The sequence below is a fragment of the Dipteris shenzhenensis genome, chromosome 23 (genome assembly GCF_047967505.1).
Source record: "Dipteris shenzhenensis isolate YYH24624 ecotype China chromosome 23, Dip_SZ_1.0, whole genome shotgun sequence".
In the NCBI taxonomy this organism is placed as follows: domain Eukaryota; kingdom Viridiplantae; phylum Streptophyta; class Polypodiopsida; order Gleicheniales; family Dipteridaceae; genus Dipteris; species Dipteris shenzhenensis.
Genome location: NC_141618.1, coordinates 10423488 through 10450252, shown reverse-complemented (window position 1 = coordinate 10450252; position 26765 = coordinate 10423488). Strand labels below are relative to the sequence as shown.

At 45.7% G+C, this 26765-nt stretch overlaps 1 protein-coding gene across 2 annotated transcripts in view; it reads left to right on the top strand.

The window, feature by feature from the left end:
• The window catches only part of RECQL2 (RECQ helicase L2), a 176407-nt gene that overhangs the window by 135781 nt on the left and 13861 nt on the right, over positions 1–26765 (top strand). For both annotated transcript variants that reach the window (XR_015543197.1, XM_087394163.1), the window contains exons 14-19: positions 1062–1128; positions 1257–1310; positions 1508–1615; positions 1710–1801; positions 7509–7587; positions 24977–25206. Coding sequence is in view for 1 of the 2 variants with exons in the window: in XM_087394163.1 (XP_087250289.1) it covers positions 1062–1128; positions 1257–1310; positions 1508–1615; positions 1710–1801; positions 7509–7587; positions 24977–25206 (630 nt within the window). In the remaining variant the exon portion in view is untranslated. The remainder of the gene's footprint in view (positions 1–1061; positions 1129–1256; positions 1311–1507; positions 1616–1709; positions 1802–7508; positions 7588–24976; positions 25207–26765) is intronic.

Genomic DNA, 26765 nt, shown 5'->3' with positions numbered 1-26765 from the left:
CAATGATAACGTCAGATCTCATAGTAAACCGGGCAGTTACATAAGAAATGCTCCTTCGTCTCTCTCTCCCCAATTGTGCACAGTCTACAGATTTGCTGCTCCCTAGGTATACCTATGGCTCTCCCCGTCTCAATCCTTAGCTGATGGTATGAGACCCGTATCTATCCAATGGCAATCCTAAGGGCATGTGAAACTCGTGTGTCCTCTAGATACTGGGGTCTGATGATCGCTCTATGTTCCGACACTTTGAGGAAATGGTCGCCATAGAATCGGGTCTTAGTGGGGATTCGGGAACTCTTGGTCCCCTCCCCAAGTCTGTGATGTATAAAGCTGGAGTAGGTCTAACCGTATGATATGGTTGATCTCATCCCATAGAACCAAAGGATCAGGAGCATCCAAGCTGTACTGGAAGGGGGGGACACGATCCATGTGAATGCCTTGTCTCTCAACCCATCTGGAAAGGCGTGCATACAGTGCAACTATGAAGAGGACATCATTGTCATCACTTAGGCAAGAATGAGTTTGAAGAAGATTCATAAAGTTTGGAGCAGCCTGATAAGCAAACTCAAAAGCTGTTTGAAAGTTGGTCAGCTTGATGGTCAACCTTAGGTTGCCATACGTAAAAAGGTGAATATTTTATGGGGAATGCGTAGCTAAGAGCCTTATGTGTAGAGTTTAAAAGCATCCCTTTGAGCGGAATAAAACTATTGCAAGGACTTTTGCACCTCTTTGTGCCACCGAGTAGGAGTATCGTCCAGAAGAGCCCTCGATGATGTTCAAGTTTCAGCAATTGATTTCCACCTATGGACTACATTCATAGGGATCGCAGGTCCGTGAAGATATTGGATTTTATAATCCTATCGAGAGGTACAGGCGGGAAAGCCGAATGAATCGAAAGATCCATGTTCGGTTTGGGAAGGGACCACAAATCTCTCAGAACCGGAGATATACAATCTACTTTCATTGATCAATCTATAGGAGAATTGTAAGGGTTCAATCTTGAGTACTATTCGTGATGTTGAAAATAGATTTGATTAACGGTGTTTCTTTGTTTGTTTCAGTCAAAACGTGCCTGTCGACGTGCTGCTTTTTCGAAACATTTTGGGGAGGGAGTACAAAAATGCAATGGTAATTCTATACACAATCATTCGTGTGGGCTGATTTTTGCTAGTATAGAAGCTTATAAGAGCTAAAAAATGAAGGAGACTACTCAGTTTAGCATTGTGATAAGTCTCCATATTGTGTATGCTAAACAGGCATGTGCGACAACTGCACAGTTGGAGGTGATGTTGTGGATATGGATGTCACAGGTGGTTTCCACTTCAGGCCATACTGCTTACCAAAAATTTATTGATTTGTTATTGGATGTCAGCATATATGGTTTGCTTCTTAAGGATTCCCGTTTCAGTGTTGAGAAAAGTCTTCTATGAAGAGATTGAAGAACACCATTTTCAATTTTGAGATAGCTGAAACCTGAAAGCAGTTTCTGTAACATCTGAATGTGCAGCACATGCAAATTCTATTGTACATGCCATCAAGAGCATGGAAGATTGTGACCAAAAGGTCACTTTGTTGCAGCTTGTAGATCTACTGAAAAGCCGTTCACGGAAAGCAGGCAAGAAAGAGTGGAATCTATTTCCTGCTGAATTTTAATTATGTAGCTGGTTTCAAATCAAATATTTAAATATTTGGGATGGTGGTGTAACCAGGCCAATCTGAATCAGATTTCTCTCTTTTCAAGGATTTCAAGAGACAGGAAGTGGAACAGATTATAGTCCAACTTCTTCTCGATAGTGTTTTGGTATCTCCTACTTTGCTGAGAATTGTCTTTGATTATTTAAATTAGTTGTCATTGTTATCTCCTGAATAAAATTCTAGAGCTAATGTTGAGTCTGCATGAGGGGAGGGGATTTTTAAAAATGCTAGTGTAAATTATGTGTTACAGAAGCTTGATTGACAGTCACTTTTCCAGAAACTGATTCCTGGATTTGCCGCCCTAAGCACTATTGTGGTTGAATCCTCCAGATTTTATTTCTGTGGCAAAGGCTATGAGCTGTTTTTCCCATTCACAGACCAAAATCACAGGGCTGCGTCTCTCTTCAGAAATCTGGGCTTCTTGACTGAGAGATTACACATGAACTTTTGTTTTCCTTGATGGCTCTACTAAAAACTTGCACTCCTTCAAGACAACCCTGGAGACATTTAGTCTGGCAGCAGGAGCTTCTATAAATTAGCACATAGGATTAGTTTATGTGTAGTTACATCATGGGATGTTGTTGATCATGGGAGTAACTCCTAGTTTTGTTGTATTTGGTTGCATAAATTAACCTGAAAAAAGCATGATGTGTTGAATGTCATATGAATGCCTCCACTGTAACACAAATTTCTTTGATATGGCTAATATGGTTGTACAAGTAACAGTGCTTTTATTTCTCAATTTAATAATTCAATTATATTACATCGTCGAAAGGGTTATAATCCAAGGAAAGTAATGAAGAAACTCCTCTCTGCACTGTGCTGTAGTTGTAAAATATTGAAAATCTGGCTTTGGGTATGTTATCTTTTGTTTTTAGGTTTGTTTATTTTTTGATGTTATATGGTATTAGGTAGTGTTTTTCTTTCATATATGTCCCCTTGCCCCCTGCCGCCCTTTCCCTTGTTTCATTATGTTTGCATTGATGTTTCTTTTGCTTTCTAGTGTTTGTGTTGGCCTGCCCTTTCGTGAAACTCGCGCACAAGTCATTCTCTTACTGTTGTAGGCAGATGACATTGTCCTAACTGCAAAAACACAAGAAGATGCTCAAAATTGATGCATATACTGGATATCCTCTTTCAAAATAGTGGGCTGCAAGTAAACATAGACAAAACAAAGATTATTTCAATAGAACACAGCCTCGTATCACTTATCGTGGGCAGGACCTCTAAGTTGTGGAATCCTTTAAGTATCTTGGCGTAGATGTCCCTTTTGACCATCGATGACATAGATGTGTGGACAAAAGGATTCAAGGTGGCTGGAAAAGCTACTATGCCTCTGAGAATACTTGTAGGCAGGCCGAGATATGGTAGGGGAGATGCCACAGAATCCTTGGTATGATGATGAGTGCAGAGAGATGAGAGCTCACCTCATACGTGAGCAAGCCCTTGGCCACTTCACATCACCCGAGGCACAACGTATCTCACGGCGACTGACATGTCGTAAGGGGCAGGCCTTCCTCACCCACAGAATGGACAAGGTGATTAACTCATTTCGAGGGGGGATCCCACCATTGGCTGGGGGCTTCTGTTGGAGGAGAAGCCACCTATCCCCACTAGAGACCCAGGTGTTTGGCACACTTATGCATGCTCTCTTTATGATGTTCCAATGCAGGCACCACTTGATATGTCCACTATGCCCAGGCTCACCACGTGCCACTTGTTCACTGCACAGAATGTGCGGGCTGCACTCAGTCGGCTTCATAACCGAAGAGCACAGGACCATGAGGGGCTACGAACCGAGCATTTCGATCATGGACAGAAGGTTTTGGCTTTGGTCCTAGCGCAAATGTTCAACCACGCCATATGTCACGGCTTTCCACCCTCATGGAGTACCACCACCATTGTACCGATACACAAGGCAGGCGATCCCATGGATACTGGGAACTATCGCACTCTCATGATTGGCCATACGCTGGCCAAGATCTATGGATCGATACTGGAGAGGGAGATCAATAGCCATACAAAGGCACATGGGTAGCGTGCTCTAGGGCAAGCAGGTTTTCGGAGATAGCACTCCACACTAGACCACATCTTCACCCTGAGGACTATCATTGAGGAGGCGAGGTCGAGATGCCAGAAAGTCTAGGCTTGTTTTGTAGACTTTCGAAAGGCCTTCGACACTATCCCGCAATCCCGCATGATCAAGAGACTACAGGATATGCATATTCCAGAGGTTCTGATTTGGGGAGTGGTAAGCCTATATCAGTCCGTCAGAGGGAGAGTTCGTGTCCCAGGAGGCCTATCAAACTAGGTTGAGAGCACAATCGGGGTAAAGCAGAGATGCCCTCTCTCACCGACTCTCTTCGGGCTCTACATTGATGAGATAACATCTTTCATAGACCATCTAGGAGGCGAGAGAGCATCACTAGCTGACTTGATGATACATATTTTCGGATGACATAGTCCTCCTGTCATCTTCGGCAAAGGGACTACAGAAACATCTAGATGCCCTAGAGGTGTTCTGCAGAGAGAAAGACCTAATGGTTAACCTTGGGAAGACCAAGGTCATGATCTTCAAGACCACTCCTTTTGGTGTACTTTGCACTTTGTCTTATATGCCCGCAAGGCCTCCCGCGGACGTTAATCTCTCTCTCTCTCTCTCTCTCTCTCTCTCTCTCTGGCAGAGTGGAAGAAATTTGAGCGGCTAAGCCCTCAGTCCCACATGACATAGTACAGGTAGAGTTTGCCATGGCACCTCTCCAGTTTGATGCCCTCTTCAGACAGTGACATTCATCCACAGAGTTTGGGACTTGTCTCATTGGGTCTCATTGGAGACTACCGAGGCTGGCCTTAGAGTCATCCAGACAACTAGCAGAGAGTGGAGCAGACACATCATATGCACGTATATCAACACGGTTTGCTAGGCACGGTATTCAGATGGACAAGCCTCCCCCCTTTTAGTACAACATGCACGCGCCACGTGAGTCGATCCCACGAGATGAGATTAACCATAGCATACATTTAGATGTCTTCTAGCTCCATACAACTAGGAGCTCCTTACCAAGATCCAGTTCTATTGCGGCCACTTCCTGAGAGTATCGGAGGAGGGTTTCATCATCAGACATACCTCGAGGAGAGAGGAGTCTCACATGGATTGAGAATCGCCATCAGATAGATGCTGGTATCAGGATTGAGGTTGGGAGAGCGACAGGTATACCCAGAGAGCAGCGGATTTGTATGTTATACACACTAGGGGCGGTTGAGACAGAGGAGTATTTTCTTTCTGTCTACCCAACCTACTATGAGATCCGAGGACGATATCACGGCCTCTACCTAGAGGGGACCGGCTTCGGTCCACTCTCATGACCGATTCACTTCCATGACCAGGTCTGCATTGGGCTCTATCTGATGGAGATGCGTGGACGTAGGACACTAGTACGATAGATCAGAGAGCACCAGGAGGCGACCAAGCGACATGGCACAGAGGCTGATCGAGCATAGCGATGCCTCATAGACTTTTATGTATTTGAGTCAGCTCCAGGGCACTGCAGGATAGAGGAGCTAACTGATATGAGGGCATGTTGGATCAGCAGAGGGAGTCGACACGATGCCATCAAGAGAGGGGCATAGAGACTACTTGCGACACCCAGGGCGGCTACAGCACAATGTATTAAGGTCCGTCCTATCACAACTTCCTTAGTGGAGACTGCCAAAGACGAGGGGTCACTTTGGACATAGCTCAACGGGTTCAGAGATCGAGGAGACCACGCTCCCCGCCATAGCAGGAGGCAGCCCGACAGATGCAAATTCAAGATATCTTCACAGCTCATTGAAAAGCCACCACGATGATGGGCTTCGGCTTTTGGGTCCCAGCTCTCAGTTTGATTTGACCGAGATCATTAGATTAGTATTGAGCAAGGGCCTTAGCGTGCACTTTGCTCCAGCCCATTAAGGCTTGTATGAGTTTCTCTTTTGTGTACTTAGTCCCATTGGCCCGGGAGGCCTCCTATGGACGTTGATACGTCTTTCTTCCTTTCTTTCTCTCTCTAGGTGCTAGAGGTAGACTCAATAGAGCTTAGGATAGTGAGACACTGCAAAGGATGCACCGCATGTGAGACAGGGGCATCTATTGGAGATGGGGGCGATACATGACCTACATATACAATGGTCTTTAGCGATGGCCATTGTGTGGAGGGCTTACATGCTCCCCAGGGCTTACATGTTCCCCACATGGAGGGGGTAGTAGTACTGTACGATGGGTCATTAACTTTTGTGTCACAATTACAGGATTTGGTAGTTCCTCCCCCCCTGTTGGTGCTGACACACATTCTTGTCATCTAGTGTCTGATTACACTACCAGACAGTACGTGATCCACTTGCCCCCATTCAGGTCCAAGTACATTTCAATCATGCCCTTGATGAAATATACATGATTCACTTATCCCTCGGGCTAGCGATATGCAGGCATCGCTCTTGCCTCATACACACTAGTGTCAGTGATTCATGATGACACACTAGTGTCAGCGATTCATGATGCCGCCACCAGATCATTCCATACGATCAGAGCTACAGCTCACCCCTCAGCTGGGAAGTTGCCACAGTTGACAATGAATGCTGGGAGAAGAGATCCTACCTTATAAGGGAGCAGGCTTTGGGACACTTGATGAGATATGAGGCGCAAGAGGCGAGCGTTTCTCTCACATAGAATGGATGAGGTGATTCGATCTTTTCATGGAGGTGATCCCATCTTTGCACGGGGGCTCGTATCCGAAGGGAAGCCACCTATACCTATCACATATCCAGACGTTTGGCACACCTATGCGACATCCCCCTATGATGTCTCAACTTCAGGCATAAAGTAGCTTTACTTTTCACAAAGGAAAGCTTTTCCTTTAAGCCATGCTTTTTGAAAATGGCTTACTTTAGGTTTTCTTGTCTTGGATCAACTCTAGTCCATTGAATCTAGACCTCATCCATGCTAGCTCTTGACTCAGTCTTATGTTATTTCAAACCACAAGTTAGATTGTTCCCTCTAACCCTGGATCCAATCCAAGGTCATAGGTTAGTGCAACCTTGACCCTAGAAAGTCTAGTCTTGGTTAGGCCCAATTATGGACATAACACAATCCGCCTAATAGTATGGTTTCCACCCATGTACCATCTCATACTAGAGGAGGTCGAGTGAAGTGAAAGAGAGAAGCAGCCAGAGCTATCAAAGCAAAGGGTGCCTTTTGATTTGTCTCTATGGAGATATTTGGTCAATTCATGTCCCCTTCGTGTTCTCCACTCCTTACTTTTCATGCTCAGTCTACTTGAAAGGGTGTGGCACATCTTTTCCTAGCTTAAAGGAGATTAGTGTCATGCATCACATTGAGAGACATGTCCTTGCATAAGTGACCCTAGGCCAGCCGCAATACTTTTGTAAGTGATCCGACCTACCCTTCAACATATGTTTCAAAGCGTAAGATCACTTCTATCATAGGTTCATAGAGGCCTTCTTAATTGTATTCTTGGGCATTCTTGCCATGAAAAGAAAGTCCAAATTTTTTATCTTGAAAGGTTACTAAATTCCCGTATGCCTATTGTGTATACCTTGATGAATGAAAGAGTTAATGCAGTTTGCTCATGGGTATGCTGAGAAAGCACTAGCATGAGTACGTTGAGAGCACTCTCATCACACACTATTCTTTGAATCGTAAAACAATGAAAGGAAGTTATCGAAAAAGATAAATAAGAATATAGGAGGAAGTATCTTTTATCTAATGAATTTGTATTATTTAAGCTTTCTAATACGGTGAATGGTCTATATTTCAGAAGGAGGTATTTCAACACAGTCCATATGCAACTAATGCATATGTATCACTCGGAACACAATGGCAGCCACTACTCCATGGTAAGTATTGGATATTCTATGAAGTGAGACTAATTAAGGAGAGTTCTGAATCAACCAAGAAAGGATTTTAGGTTAAATTGTCATTCCATGTCATATGAGCTAGAAACTGTATGAGGCGCGCAAGAACTAGATCAACACAAAAAAAGTGACAGCATAGGAAGATGTGGTCTATGGGATCCAATGCAAGGCTGGTATTGTTTTTTTGAACTGTAGATGTTATCCATGGTGCAAAGGGGTGGGTTTACATACATAAACAAAGACGATGATGTAACTTGGGAGCATGATGCATGCCACATTCCGGACCTTGAGGCTATAATGTGTTTTCTGTTTGGTAGCCTTGTAGGGGCAACTAAGGAAAAGGCGAAGTATCATGCATAGTGAAGAGGGAATGGCAGAGAAGCATACACTTGATAAAGTATGATGCTTACAAAGGATACATCGGGATTCGCATCGATGGGGATAGGGGGATCAACATGTGTCCAAATGTTACCTGCAACATCACGACTCTAATTACAATAATACATTCTCACTAGGTCGGTCAGACCCCTCTGTTGACCTTTGTGCTGACATTGCAGATTTTTGTAATCATGGGGATGTGATGGTTCTTATAGATCTCAATGCTGGTATTAGGAACATGCAAATAGGCAGCAAGAGCCTTGTTGATCTTGAGCCATAGTGGATGGATGAGGATGGTGCATCAGAAATCGGGTGGCCAGCTTATAGTGAGGCAGATGTCACGCCACATGGGCAATCTCTCATTTGGATGTCTTAGCACCTGTATGCTGGTTATGAATAGAATGAAACAATGACTTGGCACAAGTGATTACACATTCATAACTAGCACAGGAGGGAAAAATGTAGTTGACTATGCCCTTGTTGATGAAGGGGCTCTTATATGGATAATCTCATTCAAGTTGACTCTCATGCTAGACATTGATCATGAACCTCTTCACGTTTAGGCGTCATGCAACATTGTCATGAAGAGAGAGGCACAAGAGGCTAACCACACAGGGATGCCTAACCTAAGACTAGATAGGGATAAGGCATCCCAATATGCGGAGGCACTTGACAATAGACTCCGAGAGGCAAACATGCATGGGTCAATATAGGAAAAATGGTATAGGCTATGCAATGTCATTTCCAATAGTGGTGGCCACTTGTACTTTTCATGATTCTGCTTTTTCTTTGTACTCATGATTCAATCCCATAGACCATATTTTGGTCTTCAGGAAATGGTAATGGAATCTCTCTCTCTCTCTCTCTCTCTCTCTCTCTCTCTCTCTCTCTCTCTCTCTCTTTTTCTCTCTCGTCGCTTCATCTCCAGACGATCCAGGATGATGGCAGCTTTTCGGAGGCTTACTCATGGAGATCTCGCCCCACCAGCTGCTCACCTCACCTTTGCTCAGATTTGTACTCTCATAGCAGGAGGCAAAGTCGATGGACAGGATTTCCAGTATTATTTTGGTTCTCAAACTCCGTGACACCTGGACTTGTATCTTTGCATTGGCATATTGTACTCATCCCCCCATTTTGCACCCAGGGGCGGTTTCCTTGCATCTAGTTTACTTTGTATTTAGGCTCAGATTTGACATTATGTACTTTCACTTGCATTGTATTGCGTAGCACTTAGATGATATTCGACGATGCCTCTTCTTTGTGGCACGTTGATTTTGTGCTATCTTGTATGCAGAGTTCTTGATGTCCCATGGGCCCATTTTGGCCTTTAGTGGACAATAATACACTTTCTTTCTTTCTTTCTCTCCAAGATGATCCGATGTAAGCCCTTAGTTCCACATGAGATAGTACATGCAGAGTTCACCATGACACCTCTCCAAGTTGATGCCATCTTTCAAACAGTGACTTTCATCCACAAAGTCTGGGACTTACCCATTGGAGACTTCCGAGGTTGGCCCTAGAGTCATCCAGATGACCCGCAATGAGCGGGGCAAACACATGGTATGCACACATATCTACATGGCTTGCCAAGCACGGTATCCAGATGGATAGGCTTCTCCCCTTTTAGTACAGCATGGATGCACCTCCTAAGTCGATCCCACGAGATGAGATCAACCGTATCATACGGTTAGACCTCCTCCAGCTTCACACATCTCGGACTTTGGGGGGGGATCAAAAGCTCCCCACCAAGACTCAGTTTTAGCACGACCACTTCCTGAGAGTATCTGAGGAGGGATTCATTATCAGACCCCCAGTATCTCGAGGATAGAGGAGTCTCCCTCCCATGCACTGAGGATTGCCATTGGTCAGATGCGGGTTTCGTCCCATCAACTGAGGATCGAGGCAGGGAAAGCAGCAGGTATACCTGGGGAGCAGCAGGTATATCTAGAGAGCAACGCGTCTGCACGCTATGTACGTTGGGGGCGGTTGAGACATAGGAGCATTTTCTTTGTGTTTGCCCAGCCTACTTCGAGATTTGGGGATGCTACCACTGTCTCTACCTAGAGGGGAGTGGCTTCGGTCCTTTGTCACGACTGATCCATTTCCATGACCAAGTCTATATCGGGCTTTATTTGGTGGAGATGCGGCGACACAGGGAGACGCTTCTACGACAAATCAGAGAGCAGCAGGGGATGGTTAGACCACTACAGGACATAGAGGGTGACCGAGCACAGTGGCACGTCACAGACTTCTATACATTTGAGTCAATCCCGGGACACAGTGAAGAGAAGCTAGCCGATATGAGAGCAGTCTAGATGAGCAGCTGGCATAGTACCACCGAGAGAGGGACGCAAAGGCCACATGTACGACAGAGAGTCCCCAGAGTACACTCTATTGAGGTCCAACCTATCACAGCTTTCCTTATGGGAGACCGACAGATGAGGGGTCACTCTAGACATAGCCCAGAGAGTCCAGAGAGCGAGGAGACCGCGTCCCCTACCGCAGCACGAGACAGCTCGACAGACGTAGATACGAGACATCTTCACAACCCACTAGAGAGCCATCACTGTACTAGGCTTCGGTTTCGTCCCAGCGCCTGGATAGATAGATTGATATGGCCCACTTTGAAGCCGTAGTTGACTGTTTTTTTTCTATTATTATGATGATGATTCTGTTAGCATAGATTAGTACTCAGCAAGGGTCCTAGCGTACCCTTTGCTTCAGCCCACTAAGCTTGTATGAATTCGCTTTTCTGTGCACTTAGTACCATAGGCCCGGCCTCCCGTGGACATTAATCTCTCTCTCTCTCTCTCTCTCTCTCTCTCTCTCTCTCCACTCAGCCCCCGCAGCCCCCCCGCTCACCCCCCTCCCTCAACCCTCCCGCTCACCCCCTCGGTCAACCCCCCCGCCCATCCCCTCGCGCCCCTCCTCTCACCCCCCCGCCCCCCCTCGCACTTGCAGCCCCGACCCCCCCGGCCCCCCCTCCTTTTTTTTTAAAATAAAAAATAAAAAATAAAAACGCAGCCCCAACCCCCTTTTTTTTTTTTTAATAAATAAATTTAAAAAAAACCCCAACTTTTCTTTTTAATTTTAAAATCTCTCTTCTCTTTGTCTCTCTCTCTCTCTCTCTCTCTCTCTCTCTCTCTCTCTCTCTCTCTCATCATACATTGGCAGCGCTCGCCATCTCCCGCTTTTCAATGTTGCCAGTTTCCCGTAATTAAACATGGCCGACACCGTCGAGCATGTTACAGAAGCAGCAACAGCAGCAACATGAATGGCCGCCACGACCGATATGCTGCACTATAGTAGAAGAGGACTTGCATCTTCTTCAAAGGACAGCGCAGTGCCTGCACTTGCCGCACTCCCAGTCGCAGGTACACCGGTTTCAGCTCCACTATCTCATCTTCCGCCCAGCGCAGTGCCCGCACTTGCCGCACTCCCAGTCGCAGGTACACCGGTTTCAGCTCCATTATCTCATCTTCCGTCCATAGCTACTTTGTACCCGCAGTTTTTTTCACCCCTCCCCTCTCAGGTTCCTTCTTCTCCTACCCCTTCTCCACCCTTTTTGCTCCCCCTCTCACAGCCCTCTGTCACCTCTTCCCCCCCTTTGTTGCCTATTTTACCTACTTTGCCAGAGGCTCCCTCCTCCTCATCCTCTCTACAGACTTTACCCATCCCCTCCTCTCCATCCCCGGTACCCGCTTTCTCTCCCCCTTTCCAGCCTTCTCCTTCATCCCCGCTACCCACCTTACCAGTTTCCCCCCTTTCTCCCTTTCTTTCTCCTTCCATGCCTTGTGCTGTTTGTCCTTGCCGCCACATCCTACCAGAGCTTCAGCACTTTGAGACCCACCTCCGAGCTGCCCTTCAGATGCTTCACAGGAAGGACGAGACCATTGCTCTACTTACAGCTCAGGTTGCATCTCTTGCTGATCGAGTGACACAGCAGGATCGGGAGATCTTGTCTATTAGGACAGATCTTCAGGTCTTACAGGCGACTCATAGGACTCTTGCTGGAGAGATTCATGGACACATAGAGCGAGTGCAGCAGATCGAGACTTGCGTTCAGCACATAGACACATCTCCCACTACAGCAGTAGCAGCGGTTGAGGAGCGTTTGACCTCCCTTCAGACAGAGGTCCAGAGAGCCACAGAGTGGGTGGATGTCGTCCACCGTCAGCCATCACAGCCTCAGAGATCGATTGTATCAGCTACATTGGCCGACGAGTCACAGCAGAGGGCCACAAAGGCCCTCAACATTCGCATTCGTGGTATCTTGCCCTCGGCGACAGAGTCCACGATGACACAGGCTGTGACCTTTGTCTCTCAGACACTGGGAGTACAGGATCATGGCATAGTAGGATCATATAGAGTCGGGAGGGATCGTACTAGAGAGCAGCCCCTCATTATCAGATTCAAAGATGCCCAGGCACGTCTAGCTGCCCTCAGGAGGAGAGGGACACTCAGAGACCACCCACAGATTTCCATGGACGAGGATCTGACTCAGATACAGGTTGAGGAGCGCAAGGCGCTCATGCCTCAGAGAGATGCAGCCCGAGCTCAGGGCAAGTGGGCAGTGATCAGGGATGGCAGACTCATCACAGGCACTTTCAGGCGTGCTCCCACATTGCTTAGAGATGACAGACCAGCAGATATAGCCCCACCTCCACCTCCTGCTACGACCGCTTGATGGGACAAGGCCCATGGGACACACCACCCGTCATATAGTCTACACATCGCTGTATGGAACTGCAATGGTTCTTTTACAGCACAGCCGGGCAATCTACGGGGGGCATTCTTTGGGAGAGATATCATCTTTTTCACGGAGACACACGAGAGTCCAGAGAGACCTTTGCCACGAGTGACAGGGTATACATGGAGATCTGCCTTCAGGCAGCACACTCGAACATTTGGAGTGAGAGGATCTGGAGGAGTGGCCATTTTGTACAGAGAGCATCTCGATCGGATCATCACAGTGGAGAGAGCAGATTTACATGCCCGATTCTTGTGGGTACGCATCTGCCGCAGAGCCCCTCAGCGAGATCTTTTTATTGCAATTTGCTACTTCCCCCCGGCGCAGTCGATCTATTCTTCCACTGGACCAGGCCAGTCCATATTTGAGGATCTCTCAGCGGACATTGCAGATTTTTCACATTGCAGAGAAGTCATCCTTTTAGGAGACTTCAACGAGAGGACCTCAGACAGACAGGCCCTCACTTATGACTTCATGGAGGATCCGGTCATACTCCCAGCATTTCACGATGATAGCCTCTGTCGGACTTCATCAGACTGCACAGTACAGCCCACAGATCAGGGACGTCAGTTACTGGAGCTCCTCACCTCGCACAGTATGGTCATTTATAACGGCTTGTCTAGGTGGCCACAGTCTTCCATGCCTACATTCTCTTCTGCTTCTGGGCGTGGTACTAGCGTGATCGACTACATCATAGGTCCCCCGACTCTAGTCCCTTCCATCCATAGCCTTATTGTTAGCCCCTTCATGCCCTCTGCCGACCATGCACTCATCCACTTTACTTTGACTAATGTCTCCCATGACCCCACCCCCCCCTCGTTATCATGACCGCCAACCCTATTACGAGGTTCATTTCGACCACCAGTTCGATGATGTATATAGCCAGAACCTCAGCCGCCTACTCCGTCCTCATCTATTAGATGCTCTACCATCCACGCAGGACCGGTGGGAACTTGTACATACTTCACTTGTTTCTGCCGCTCACATGTCGTTCCCTGCCACATGTCATTCGTCTAGTCCGCCACCGGTTGGTCTTGTTCCTTGCAACGGTTGGTATGACGAGGAGTGTAAGGAACTTCGCAGGAAACTTCACCTTGAGACCAAGGAGAAGTCTTCCCTCCTTGCCGAAACCAAGAGAGACTACAAGTGGTTGGTTAGGCGCAAGAAACGCCAATTTCTAGCCCGGAATGAGGAGGAGCTGAGAAGCTTGCTTTTCAGCTGTGACTCCAAGGAATTCTGGAGAAAATTCCTCCACTCGAAGTCTCAGAGCCCCCTCATAGATCCACGTGTCTGGTCTGCATACACTTCAGCTCTATACGATGTTCCAGATCAGCCAGCCATCGATTTATCCCATTCCCCTAGGCCAACTTCATCTAGTCTCTTCACACCAGAGAGTGTCCGTGCAGCAGTCCACCGATTGAAGAACGGGAGAGCTAAGGATCATGATGGATTGCAAGCGGAGTATGTAATCCATGGGATTGATGCCTTAGATTTTGTTCTTTCCCGTCTCTTCAATGAGTCTGTTTGTACAGGCCTACCACAGTCCTGGTTAGGCAATACCATAGTACCTATCCACAAGTCGGGGGACCCTATGGAGCCGTTGAATCACAGGACCATCATGATTGGCCACGTTATGGCCAAGATCTATGCATCAGTTTTGGAAAGCTGTATAAATGACCATGCCGAGATGACAGGACTCAGAGCCAGAGGGCAGGCTGGATTTCGCAGGGATCATTCGACACTTGACCACATCCTCACACTCAGGGCACTGGTAGAGGAGGCGAAGTCACGAAGGCAACGGCTTTATTGTTGCTTCGTGGACTTCAGGAAGGCATTTGACACAGTTCTGCGATTCAGATTGTTTCAGAGGATTCGCCAGATGGGCTTCAGTGGAGAGATACAGTGGGCTATCATGGCTTTGTATGAGAGGGTCACTGGTTGGGTTCGGACACGTGAGGGGCTCTCAGAGGAGGTATGCAGCACGATTGGGGTGAAGCAGGGTTGCCCGCTCTCTCCTACTCTCTTTGGATTATATATTGATGAGCTAGAGATGTTTATACAGATGACAGGCGGTGTGGGCTCTACTCTCTCAGGATCCTCCATTCCTATCCTCCTGTATGCGGACGATGTGGTTCTCATTTCCTCTACTGCTCAGGGCCTCCAGGCACATATTGAGGCACTCCACAGGTTTTGCCAGGACAGGGGGTTGACCGTAAACCTTGGCAAGACCAAGGTTATGGTTTTCAACACCTCTGATCGTATTTACAGCACGGATGAGTTTTGCTTCACTTATGACGGACAGCCCATTGAGCTTGTTAGAGAGTACACTTATTTGGGGGCAGTTTTCAGGGGACCGGTTTTCACCATGACATATGCAGCACGAGATAGGATTAGTAAAGGGTATGCTTCGTTGGCTCATCTTGAGCGTCAATGTTTTCAGTCCCACTTTCAGCATCCCGATACGAAATCCTTGCTTTTTGATACATTGGTGAGACCATCTGCGATGTATGCAGCTCCTTTCTGGGCAGGAGACCTCGGCGCTGCAGATTGGAGACGAGTAGAGAGGTTACAGATCATCATGTTCTCTCGGCTCATTAGGGCCAAGGCTACAGTTCCGCACGAGATCATGCTAGCAGAGTTTGGAGCTACTCCCCTTGCATTGGATGCAGCGTTTCAGTCGGTCATGTATTTGCAGAGGGTTAGGGAGTTTGGAGACTCAACAGCAGGCAGAGCTCGGTTGCCATGGTTAGCACTTGCATCTTCTATGGAGTTGGCACAATCTGGGGCTCGATACTGCTGGTACTTCAGACTCACTAGGTGGCTCACATCTCTTGGACTAGACATGGATAGACTGCCTCCCTTCCGATACAGCATAGATGCCCCTCATCTCGAGTTGACTCGCCACGAGCTTAGCCAGGTCACGAGAGCAGACTTGCTGCAGCTTCATACGTATCGCACTTGGATTTATCCCACGTAGCTTCCGACGAAGATGGCCACATATCGTGACCACTTCCTTCGGATCTCAGAGGATGGATTTGTCATTCCACCAGGCTATACAGGTATCCACATGTCCCACTCACTGAGGATTGCCCTTGGCCAGCTTAGAGTCTCTTCGCATCAGCTCAAGATAGAGGCTGGTAGGATGCGACGCATGGAGGATGGACGGCGACCAGGCCGAGAGACCAGGATCTGCCCTTGCTGCACCATGGGAGAGGTGGAGTCAGAGGAGCACTTCATTTGCAGATGCCCGCTATATTATGAGCTCAGAGGTAGATTCCATTGTCTCTTCACGGATGGCTTTGGACCTCTCTCACGAGTGATGGACTACGAGGATCAGCATTGCCTAGCTCTTTATGTCAGGGAGGCCACTATGCTTCGACGAGACTACCTCAGAGACCATCAACACAGACCGGAGCGTGATAGAGCCCAGCCTGATAGAGCTCAGGCACACGCTATACCAGAGGACAGAGAACAGGAGGAGCACGAGGAAGTCAGGGCTCACACAGGACACATGCCTCCACCCTGTGGATGTACATATGAGATGATTTGTAGACGCCGCAGGATCTTGTTACATAGGGGACGTACTCGTCGCTTCATCTCCAGACGCGATCCAGGATGATGGCAGCTTTTCGGAGGAGACTTACTCATGGAGATCTCGCCCCACCAGCTGCTCACCTCACCTTTGCTCAGATTTGTACTCTCATAGCAGGAGGCAGAGTCGATGGACAGGATTTCCAGTATTATTTTGGTTCTCAGACTCCGTGACACCTGGACTTGTATCTTTGCATTGGCATATTGTACTCATTCCCCCATTTTGCACCCAGGGGCGGTTTCCTTGCATCTAGTTTACTTTGTATTTAGGCTCAGATTTGACATTATGTACTTTCACTTGCATTGTATTGCGTAGCACTTAGATGATATTCGACGATGCCTCTTCTTTGTGGCACGTTGATTTTGTGCTATCTTGTATGCAGAGTTCTTGATGTCCCATGGGCCCATTTTGGCCTTTAGTGGACAATAATACACTTTCTTTCTTTCTTTCTCTCTCTCTCTCTCTCTCTCTCTCTCTCTCTCTACTTTGCCTCACATATACATGATCTCAACCCCCTTCCCCCCAAAAAACTAGGCGTTGACCATTCCTATTTGACTTTCATCATCTTGACCTCCATGCCATCCAGAGGACGGGACCCGCCGGTCCCCACTCGTGTCCAAGTATACTTCGACCATGCCCTTGAGACGGTGTATATGAGCCATCTATCCTGGGCGCTACCGACCTTCCTTGGAGAAGATGTAGACCTTGCCCACACTTTAGACACTTTGGTATCAGTGGTTTAGGATGCCGCTACCAAGTTGTTTCCCACGACTTGATCTACAACACGTTCCCCAGCTGGGAAGATGCCCCAAAACTTGTTTGATGATGAGTGTCAAGAGATGAGATCTGACCTCACATGTGAGCTTCTGGGCACCTTATGAGGACTGAGGTGCAATAGATATCACGTTGCTTGACATGTCAAAAGAGACGAGCTTTCCTTTCACATAGGATGGATGAGGTGATCAGATATTTTTGGGACGGTATCCCACTTTTGCGTGGGGGCTTCTCTTTGAGGGTAACTCACCCCATCCCCATCATTGATACGAGCATCTGGCACATGTACGCAACCACACTCTATGACATCCTAATACTGGCACCATTGGACATGTCTTCCTTGACCAGACCCACCACATCCATCTTGTTCACCACACAGCATGTGGGGGCTGCACTGCGTCAGCTTCACAACTGGAAAGCCTAGGACCATGAGGCATTGCAAACGGAGTACTTAGCTCACGAGCAGGCCCTGATCTTAGCGTAGATGTTTAACATGTGGTATTGCACGGCTTCCCCTTGCTTGGAGTACCACCACGATTGTGCCGATATGCAAAGCAAGGGATCCCATGGACTCAAGGAACTACCACACACTCATGATAGGCCACACACTAGCCAAGATCTATAGGTATGTGCTAGAGAGGGAGATCAGCTCATACACGGCAGCATCCCACTCTTGACCACATCTTCATCCTACGGGTTGTCAATGTGGAGGCGAGATTGAGATCCCAGAAAGTCTACACCTGCATTGTAGACTTTCCGAAGGCATTTGACATAGTCCCATGGGCCTTGGCCTTGCCAAGGTATACCATCAGGTCTCACTTGTAGGATGTCTGTGTAGGCTTGCTATTGAAGAGGAGATGAAAACTATATCATTTGCGTATAGTAGTATCTGTATCATTAGATCAGCAAGCAAGGATCCCCTACCCTCCTAGGCAATCAATGAAAGTCATGATCTCATCAAAGTAGAGACCGAAGAGTGTCGCTGAGAGGGGACATCCTTGCTTCACTTTGATCCAATCTAATAGACCTCCAAGGGTGTGTAATCCCTCTCATTGACTCATATAAGCTCATCACCCCTCATATCATGGCTTTTGGTATTTGCATCTCTTGGAGTCTCGGAATCATGCAGATTATGATCTTCAACACTTCATGGGTAGTACTTCAACATGTTAACAAAACACACACACTCTCTCTCTCTCTCTCTCTCTCTCTCTCTCTCACACACACACACACACACACAACAGTTAGAAGGTCGGGTCATGGCGGCGCCAAGGTCAAGTCACGAGGAGGGGGCAGATCCAGCGAGCAGTTTGCCAGCCTAGGGGGGCACAAAAGTAGTAGACTCTCAGCACTAGACTTAGCTGACCGGGCTGAGTCTAGGGTGTTAAGAGATAGCAAAGGGGCCTCCAATTCACTCATAGGCCGCCATGGAGCTCTCAAAGACCTCCATGGAGAAGAAATCTGCTATCTCAACTCCTACCTCAACACCTACAATGAAGAAACTCTCCTTTCCTGCCATTACTGGTTTTACCTGAACTCCCTCTCCTTACGACTTGAATTATCGAAGGCAATGCAGCAAACTCACAGGTCTGAACCTACAGGAACAAGTTTACTATCTACAACAAGAACTTAGAGAGGCTAAGTCTTGACTTGCCTCTCTGGAGATGAAAGTTTTCAATATGGAGAACAAAGGCAAACAAGAAATTATACAAGAAGTATTATAGATACAAAGTGAAGCAGCGCTCAAACCAAAGCTGGTAACCAAAGTCCAGGACGGACTTACCACTCAGGTCAAATCAATAAAACAGGAAATTACAGGAAAAATGAGCAACAAAATCAACACATAGGATGTTTATGAAGAAGTACAAGAACAGGAGACAAGGGCGAATAATAGCCGTGGGCTCGCAGGATGGGAGCATGGTAGAAAATCTGGAACATGTCACAGAAGCAATCCCCCAAATTGAATGGGACTCAAAAGATATGGTTGGTGTCCAACAAGGGACACAAGCCCAATTAGTTCTGAAGGACAAGTTAGCAAGAACAAAATTCTCAAGAAAACCAACTAGTTAAGAGGCACAAAGATATGGATTTCAGAGGAGTTCACCCTGACTCAGCTCAAGATGAAAGCCACAGAATTAGCCAAAGTGAAGAAGATTGCAAGGAAGCTAAATGGTCTGTTTATAGAGATGGGAAAGCACTTATTAGAGACTTCAAATCCAAAACCAAAGACCCTCAGTCTTAACCTGATGGAATGAAAGCCATTTTTTCTATCATAGTACTAGATTCTAGATGTGTGCTATAATAACTTCGAGCTAAGACGCCATGTGCACTCCTTGACCCTCTGGTGTATCCAGATGTTGTAAGTCATCTTTTTTGGTGTGTGCTTTGTCCCTAGACCCGTGAGGTCTCTCGAGGACGTTAATCTCTCTCTCTCTCTCTCTCTCTCTCCCCCTCTCTCTCACGCGTGCATTTTGTTTCTCATTTTATGCTTCGTTTCTTCCTTCTGCTATCAAAGTTGTTCTGATATGTATTTGGAGCACTACCTTTGCTTGTCTGAGTTTCTGAGATTTCGACTTTATCAGCTTATCTTAGCACTTAGCAAGGGCCTTAGCGAGCCCTTTTGGTTCAGCACACAATGGCTTATATGAGTTGCTTTATTGATTGTAGTTTGTCTCATAGGCCAGCCTTTTGAAGACGTTAATACAATTTTCTCTCTCTCTCTCTCTCTCTCTCTCTCTCTCTGGGGCAACAAGTTCAATCCGATCATCGGAGAGGATCTTTTGCAATTACACACATTCATGACCTGTTTGGCACAGATAGAGCTTCCTGTGAAGTTTAGTTTCTTTCAGGACCACTTCCTATGCATCTCTGAGGAGGGTTTCATTATCCCGCCTGGGTACACTCAGATCCACCTACTACACTCACTTAGGATTGCCAGTGGACAGTTCCATGTGTCATTGCACCGACTACGTACCAAGAGCGGACGAGCAGAGGGGATCACCAGAGAGACCCGTATCTACACATTATGTGAGCGGCATGAGGTTGAGTTAGAGGAGCACTTTGCGTTCTGTTGCCCAATCTACTACAAGGTTCGTGGACGATACCACTGCCTTTTGAGAGATGGATTCGAGGGCCTCTCCAGACTCCTCTCATACTGAGATCAGAGGTGCCTTGCCTCTTTCATTCACGAGGCGATCTGGCATAGAGAGCATCTCATCAGATCACCGAGACAGGGGCAGGAGGCCTTGTCTGGTCCATCCCAGAGTAGGATCACAAAGTTCTTCCCGCCAGAGCTTGCTTTCCCCATGATCACAGATAGTAGGAGAGGCAAGGACCCCGAGATCGAGATGTGGCACACTCAGTGGAGGATAGACGCACAGATTACACTAGCTGACATCTCATCTATTTTCAAACTTGGAGTGCGGCCGACAGGGGTTACTGTGGCGCTCGTCAAGCATAGAGTAGCCACCAGGAGGGCATGACAGAATACTCCTCCAGACAGCAAACATCGATCTATTATGGGCTTCTTGCCTACAGTGCCTAGTCCGTCATCAGGTATAGCGCTGCATTGGATCAGATTTCATCTATTGTGAGAGATGATGATGCCAGAGCTGACTATGACTATGGTGACATGCATGATGATAGCATTGACTATGTCTACACAGTTTTTCTCTAGCATGGGTTAGGATGCTCGCTTAGTAGCTCCACCCTTTTGCTCATTGTATCAGGTTTTCTATCAGATGAGACCCATCGGTCTTTAGTAGACTACTTTAATAAACTTTTTTTCTTTCTCTCTCATGGTACGAGTGCATTTTGTTTTCTCGTTTTCTGCTTCGTTTCTTCCTTTCTGCTATCAAAGTTTGTTCTTTGGGTTGGGATTTCAAATCTTAATAAGCACTGGATTAACCCAAGAAATTCGAGAATCTTTCGAACCCCAGATGGTAGCTTATGTTTGGGTACTAATAAGAAGATAGCGCATCTTTACTTACTAAATTTATTTTTCCCCCATTTACTTATAATTTTGTTTGAAGTCACTTACAAACTCCCTTCTTTCCTTCTTTTGCTTGTCTTGTCAAAATTTTAAGTTGTAAGATTGGATATATTCTATATGTTATTTTCAGTTCTTGACCGGACATATCCAATTGCGACTAACTTCTTTAGGAGATTCCATGGGATAGAGCCTTGGAAATTTTTCTTAATGTTCATTGCATACAGTCCTGCTCTCCTTCCACATTGGGGATTGTAGTACTGGGTAGATTTTAATACAATCCTGCTCTCTTTTCATGGGTGGGGATTGGATGGATAGTATTGAGGTAGATTTTCACATAAGCACATCTCAAGATTCCTTCATCCTCACCTTGTAGTACTAGGTAGATTTTAATATAATCCGCTCTCTTTTCATGGGTGGGGATTGGATGGATAGTATTGAGGTAGATTTTCACATCAGCACATCTCAAGATTCCTTCATCCTCACCTATGGCTGCCTTTTCTGGAAGAGATTGTTGGGCAGCCCGTCATGTGGAATGACAACGTACTTGTTGATGATCATGGCGGGCCTCTTGGTACTTCTCAATACATGCAATGGTCTAGATGGGAGAGAGAACCCGCTTCCGTGTTCTTGGAAGGATTTCAAAAACCTTCCAGATGATCAAAAGCTTCAGTTCGTAAGTCACCTCAAAGGAAGTGAAATGATAACCATTGCATTGAGTTTTTACAGATGGCAGCCCTCACCATCGCTCTACTGATTTGGCTTTTTCTCTGTGATCAAACCTGCTTCTCCCTATGGAGTTATGGAACAAGCATTTTGGTTGCCTTTTTTTCTCAGAAATAGCTTCCCTCTTTAATTCTGGGTATCAAGCTTTCAATTCTATAACCTGTCTTCAAGCTTTCAATTCTATAACTTGTCTTCAAGAATGGTTCCTATGTGTCTTATGTTGGGATATCTCAAGGTGTATGCCTCAGGCACACCTTATGTTTCTATGTGTGAGTGCTAGAGGCACAGTTAGGTGCCCACAAGCACAGTTAGGTGCCCACAAGCACAGTTAGGTGGTGGAGAGCCACATAGGATGATTGAGAGAATCTAGGAGCAGATTGAGGAGATGATTGTGGAGCTCTGAAGTCATCAGTGATGTCAGTGAGCATGTATGAGGTGCCTACTTAAGGACCTCACTCTTCTTCATTCTACAATTGAAGTAATGCAAGTATTCTGAGTTTGTGTCCACTCTACTCTTTTCTTCAGTTTTCCAACATGGTATCAGAGCCATTTCATCCCCCTTGAGCCCATTTCTGCCACATCATCATCATCTTCTTCTTCTTCTTCTTCACCATCTCTCCCTCTTCTTCCCAAAATTTGCTTAAGCCTGTTCTCCTCAGGTTCTCAACCATTTCCCACGCCCTTCCTGCTGGAGATCCACCTTGAAGGGGCGAACTTCCGGCTGCAAGGAATTGAAGAACCTCCATCTCTGCTGGTCGCCATTACACGGTGTTCGTCGATTTCTCTTCCTGCGTTTTCTTTGCGCCTGCTCCTTCTTTCTCTAATTCCTTTCAGGGGAAGCTTCTCCATACCTTGGGCTACCTTGTGCTGAAATCTGAGCAGCAATGGCTGCATATTGAAGGAGAAAACAGAGAAAAACCAGTCGACTTTGTAGAAGGAAGAGAAGGCGACCTGACGCGTTTTTGCGCCTCTTCTTCCCAGAGGATCTACTGTGGTATACCAGCTTTCTTTTGCCTCAGAAAGCCCCCTTTCTTTTGCTTTGAAGAGTGAGCTATAAGCCCTCCAAGTTCAGCTCTTTAGTTTTGACAGTTTTGACAAGCTTTTGAAGATGATGCTACATAAAATGCTACTCTAGCATTTCTGGTCTTTTGAAGCTTTCAATAACTTCAGTACAAGTGTGGCTTCAGTTTTGTTTTGAATTGCTAGACCTGGTTTTGATTGGAAAGTATTCATTTCACCCACTTCTATGAAGCCTGTAAGAAGAAGCATCACTGTTTGAAATTTGGTCACTAGTCTTTGCTACATCAAGTGCTCATATTTTGGAAGTCTTTCAGTTATTTTTTGCCTTGTAAGAGAGATAGACACTGCCCAATATCTGGGTTAGACCCTCTCATGGCTACCCTATTGAATCTAGAAAAGTTCAATGGAAAGGGCTTCCATACATGGCAAATGAAGGTGAAATTTGCATTGATGAGGGAGAACTTATGGGGACTTGTTAAACCTACTCCTACCGCTTCTTCTACGGCCTCCAATGCTGGAGAATCCTCAACTCCGACACGACCGGCAAGGGATCCAGCTAGAGAAGAAAAAGCATATGGTATCATTGCTCTTGCTTTAGGAGATGATTATATACACCATATCTCTGACTTGGAGTCTCCTTCGGAAGCTTGGCAGAAGCTTGACATGATTTTTGGTGCTAGCTCTCACATCTCTAAACTATCACTTAAAATCTCTTTCTTTGAATTGAAGATGACTAGTGGTACTACTTTAGCAGCTCATGTCAACTATATGCGGAGTCTTATGACTCAATTAGCTTCTATCAACTCTCCTATTTCTCCAGATGATGCTATGGCAGTGTTACTTAAGAGCATGCCTGAAGATTATGATCACATAGTTACCACTTTGAAAAATCTTCCTAATCCTAATCTTGAAGGTATTATCTCTGCTCTCCAAGAAGAAGAAAGGCATATGGAGCTCAGGAAAGGCAATGACATTGCTTATGCTGTAAAAGTCCAGAAGGGCAAGTATACTCCTTGTAATCACTGTGGAAAGACAAATCACCTTTCAAAGGACTGCTTCAAAATTAATCCATGCAAGCACTGTGGCAAGAACAACCATAATGAGAAGTTTGCAGAGCCAAAGCAAAGAAAGAAAATGCAAATCTACTTTCAGTTGAGCCTCCACAAGATGAGGCATCCCATGAAGATCATGCATTTTAATCATCTCTATGTATGCTCTAGATCTCTTTTTTTATGTCAAGGTACTCAGCCTGGATAGTCCTCCAAAATGAATGAAAATAAACTATTGTGTTTTGTGTGTTTTGTAAACACCTCTGGTCACCTTATGATGTAGGCCATGTGTATGTTTTGCTCCATGGTACCTCCTGCAGACATTGTGTGCATGTACATGCAGGGGAGATAACCATTGGAAGGTCTTTTTGTATCCCTTTTGTTTACCTTACACCCAAGGGAACCCTTGCTAGCATGAGAACCTAGCCATAGATTTATCCTTGACCACCATGAGATGGCATGAGAAACTATGAGACTAGATGTATCCTTGACATAGCCTGAGGCATTCCCTTGAGGGGGGGTTTGTTGGGATATCTCAAGGTGTATGCCTCAGGCACACCTTATGTTTCTATGTGTGAGTGCTAGAGGCACAGTTAGGTGCCCACAAGCACAGTTAGGTGGTGGAGAGCCACATAGGATGATTGAGAGAATCTAGGAGCAGATTGAGGAGATGATTGTGGAGCTCTGAAGTCATCAGTGATGTCAGTGAGCATGTATGAGGTGCCTACTTAAGGACCTCACTCTTCTTCATTCTACAATTGAAGTAATGCAAGTATTCTGAGTTTGTGTCCACTCTACTCTTTTCTTCAGTTTTCCAACATCTTACATATTACAAGGGGTGAATTCATAGGATTCATGGTTTATGTATCAAGCTATCAATGCCAATGCCAACATTGGTTGTCTAAGTGACAAATTCGAACACAAACAAATACATTATGATGTCGTAGAGAAGATTGATGGTAAAATGAAAATCACATGGTCAACTTTCTATATTATATTGTTATTTCCATATCTTCTTGCTTAATATCAAACCCTTTAATTGCATATATTAAGGAAAAACCCAAAACCTGGCTTAAAATGTTCTTATGTTTTAGGAAAGAAGAAGGTTATCCTTGAGTTCACACAAGAAAAGAAGACAAGGAAACAGGAAGGAAAGATCCATGCCGGAAGTGGCTTGCAAGAAATCCTTCGCTCAAGCATGGGAAAAATGCTTGACAGCCTGCGTGAACGATTGGCACAAAAGGATGAGGTCTTCCCATATGCAATTCTATCGTCACAGCAAATTGCACAGCTTTGTGTCCAAAAGCCTCTCTCCATAGTTGAAGTAAGATTCGGCATGATTCTGCACTTTTTTCCTGTGATTTTCCATTTCTTTAAAGCAATTATTTAAAAAGTCGACATTTTATCTGCAGCTTAAAACTATTCAAGGTTTTGCAATAAATATAGCTTTCTCTGAAATCAACATGGCGATCCTGTTCAAAGTTCTGTTCAAGCTGCATGAAAACTTAGCGCATGACCTAAGAGATAAGTGGGTGGGCATATATTTACTGGCCTCTTGTTTGCTAGATCTACATGAATTGTGCCAGATGCTGTCAGAATTTGTATGCGCAAGTTTGTGAGATAAGAAATTTGTGTTGTAAATCATATATGAGTACCTTATCCTAGTAGGAGTCCTCGACTATTAGCATCTCAGATTGTGAACAAATTGATGAGCCAAGAAGATACATTTTGTCAAATGTGAATAGAATTTATGAGGAATAACTTGCTTTCATTGGGACTTTAAAGAAAGGAACTGGCATTGGGAATAGATAAGTACAACTTTTAGAGTAAGTTCCAGTTTTTAAATCTTATCTTCCTTTTTTCCCTTTTCCGTGTTGTTCACCTAGATGAAAACTGCAGAAGCATGTTCTGCGTGTTTTGGATTTGCGTGGCATTGTTTATCCTTATGCAGCTACGATGCATTCTTTCCCCCAAGATTATGGCACGGCTCACCAGCATGGTAAAGATTTGTCCTTCCTTTCTAAGGTTCTCCCAAGATCACAAAACATTGGTGAAATCTTCACTAGAGAGGGTTGCACTGCATTAATCTCTGGATCCGTTTCTTTGGCTATATATCAAACCAATGATTTGAAATCTCCACATTACAAATTTCCAGGTTATTGCACCACACAACCAACCCCCCCACATTCTCCCAACCCCAAAAAAAGAGGAAAAAAAAGTATCGTGCCAAAAGAAACAATTTCTGTACCTGCAAGATATCAATAATACTAGCAAACACGCCAGGCTAAAAGTAAGTCTGCCATGCCATGGTACCCTGGATACGAAGCGTGAAATGACCAATTAATTATAAAGCAACTAGGATGGAGGTTAATGTTTCCAATCAAGCAACATGACTGTCCAAGAAGAAGTTTGACTTAACGGTTGCAATTAAATATTGCCTATATTGGTGTGGATGGGGGTAAGATGGCCAATATGCCTCGGAGTAAATTTTGTCATCCATAACTAGGGAGCATCTAGGATGTCACTTATGCCATGCCTTCCCCTCTCTTCCACTGACAAGAAAAAAAAAGAAAGACAACCAGGAATTATGTACTTCACCACGTCAGATAGCTGAGACTTCATAGGGATCAGCTGCAATGTGGGCTCGTAGATGATGAGCTTATGAACCAGATTCCAGGGTATGTGTCTTTGTAATAGGCACCGAGACAAACCCCCACGAAAAAAACTGACTGAACATGGATCACACAGACTCAAAGAGAGACAACAGACTACACAGCCGGAAAAAGACTGAACTTCCCCCCAAAACTCAGAAAACAGTCAGCCACAGCCCACACTCCTAAGCTTCCATCAAGAACAACAGCTCATAATTCCTGCAAAGCTGCA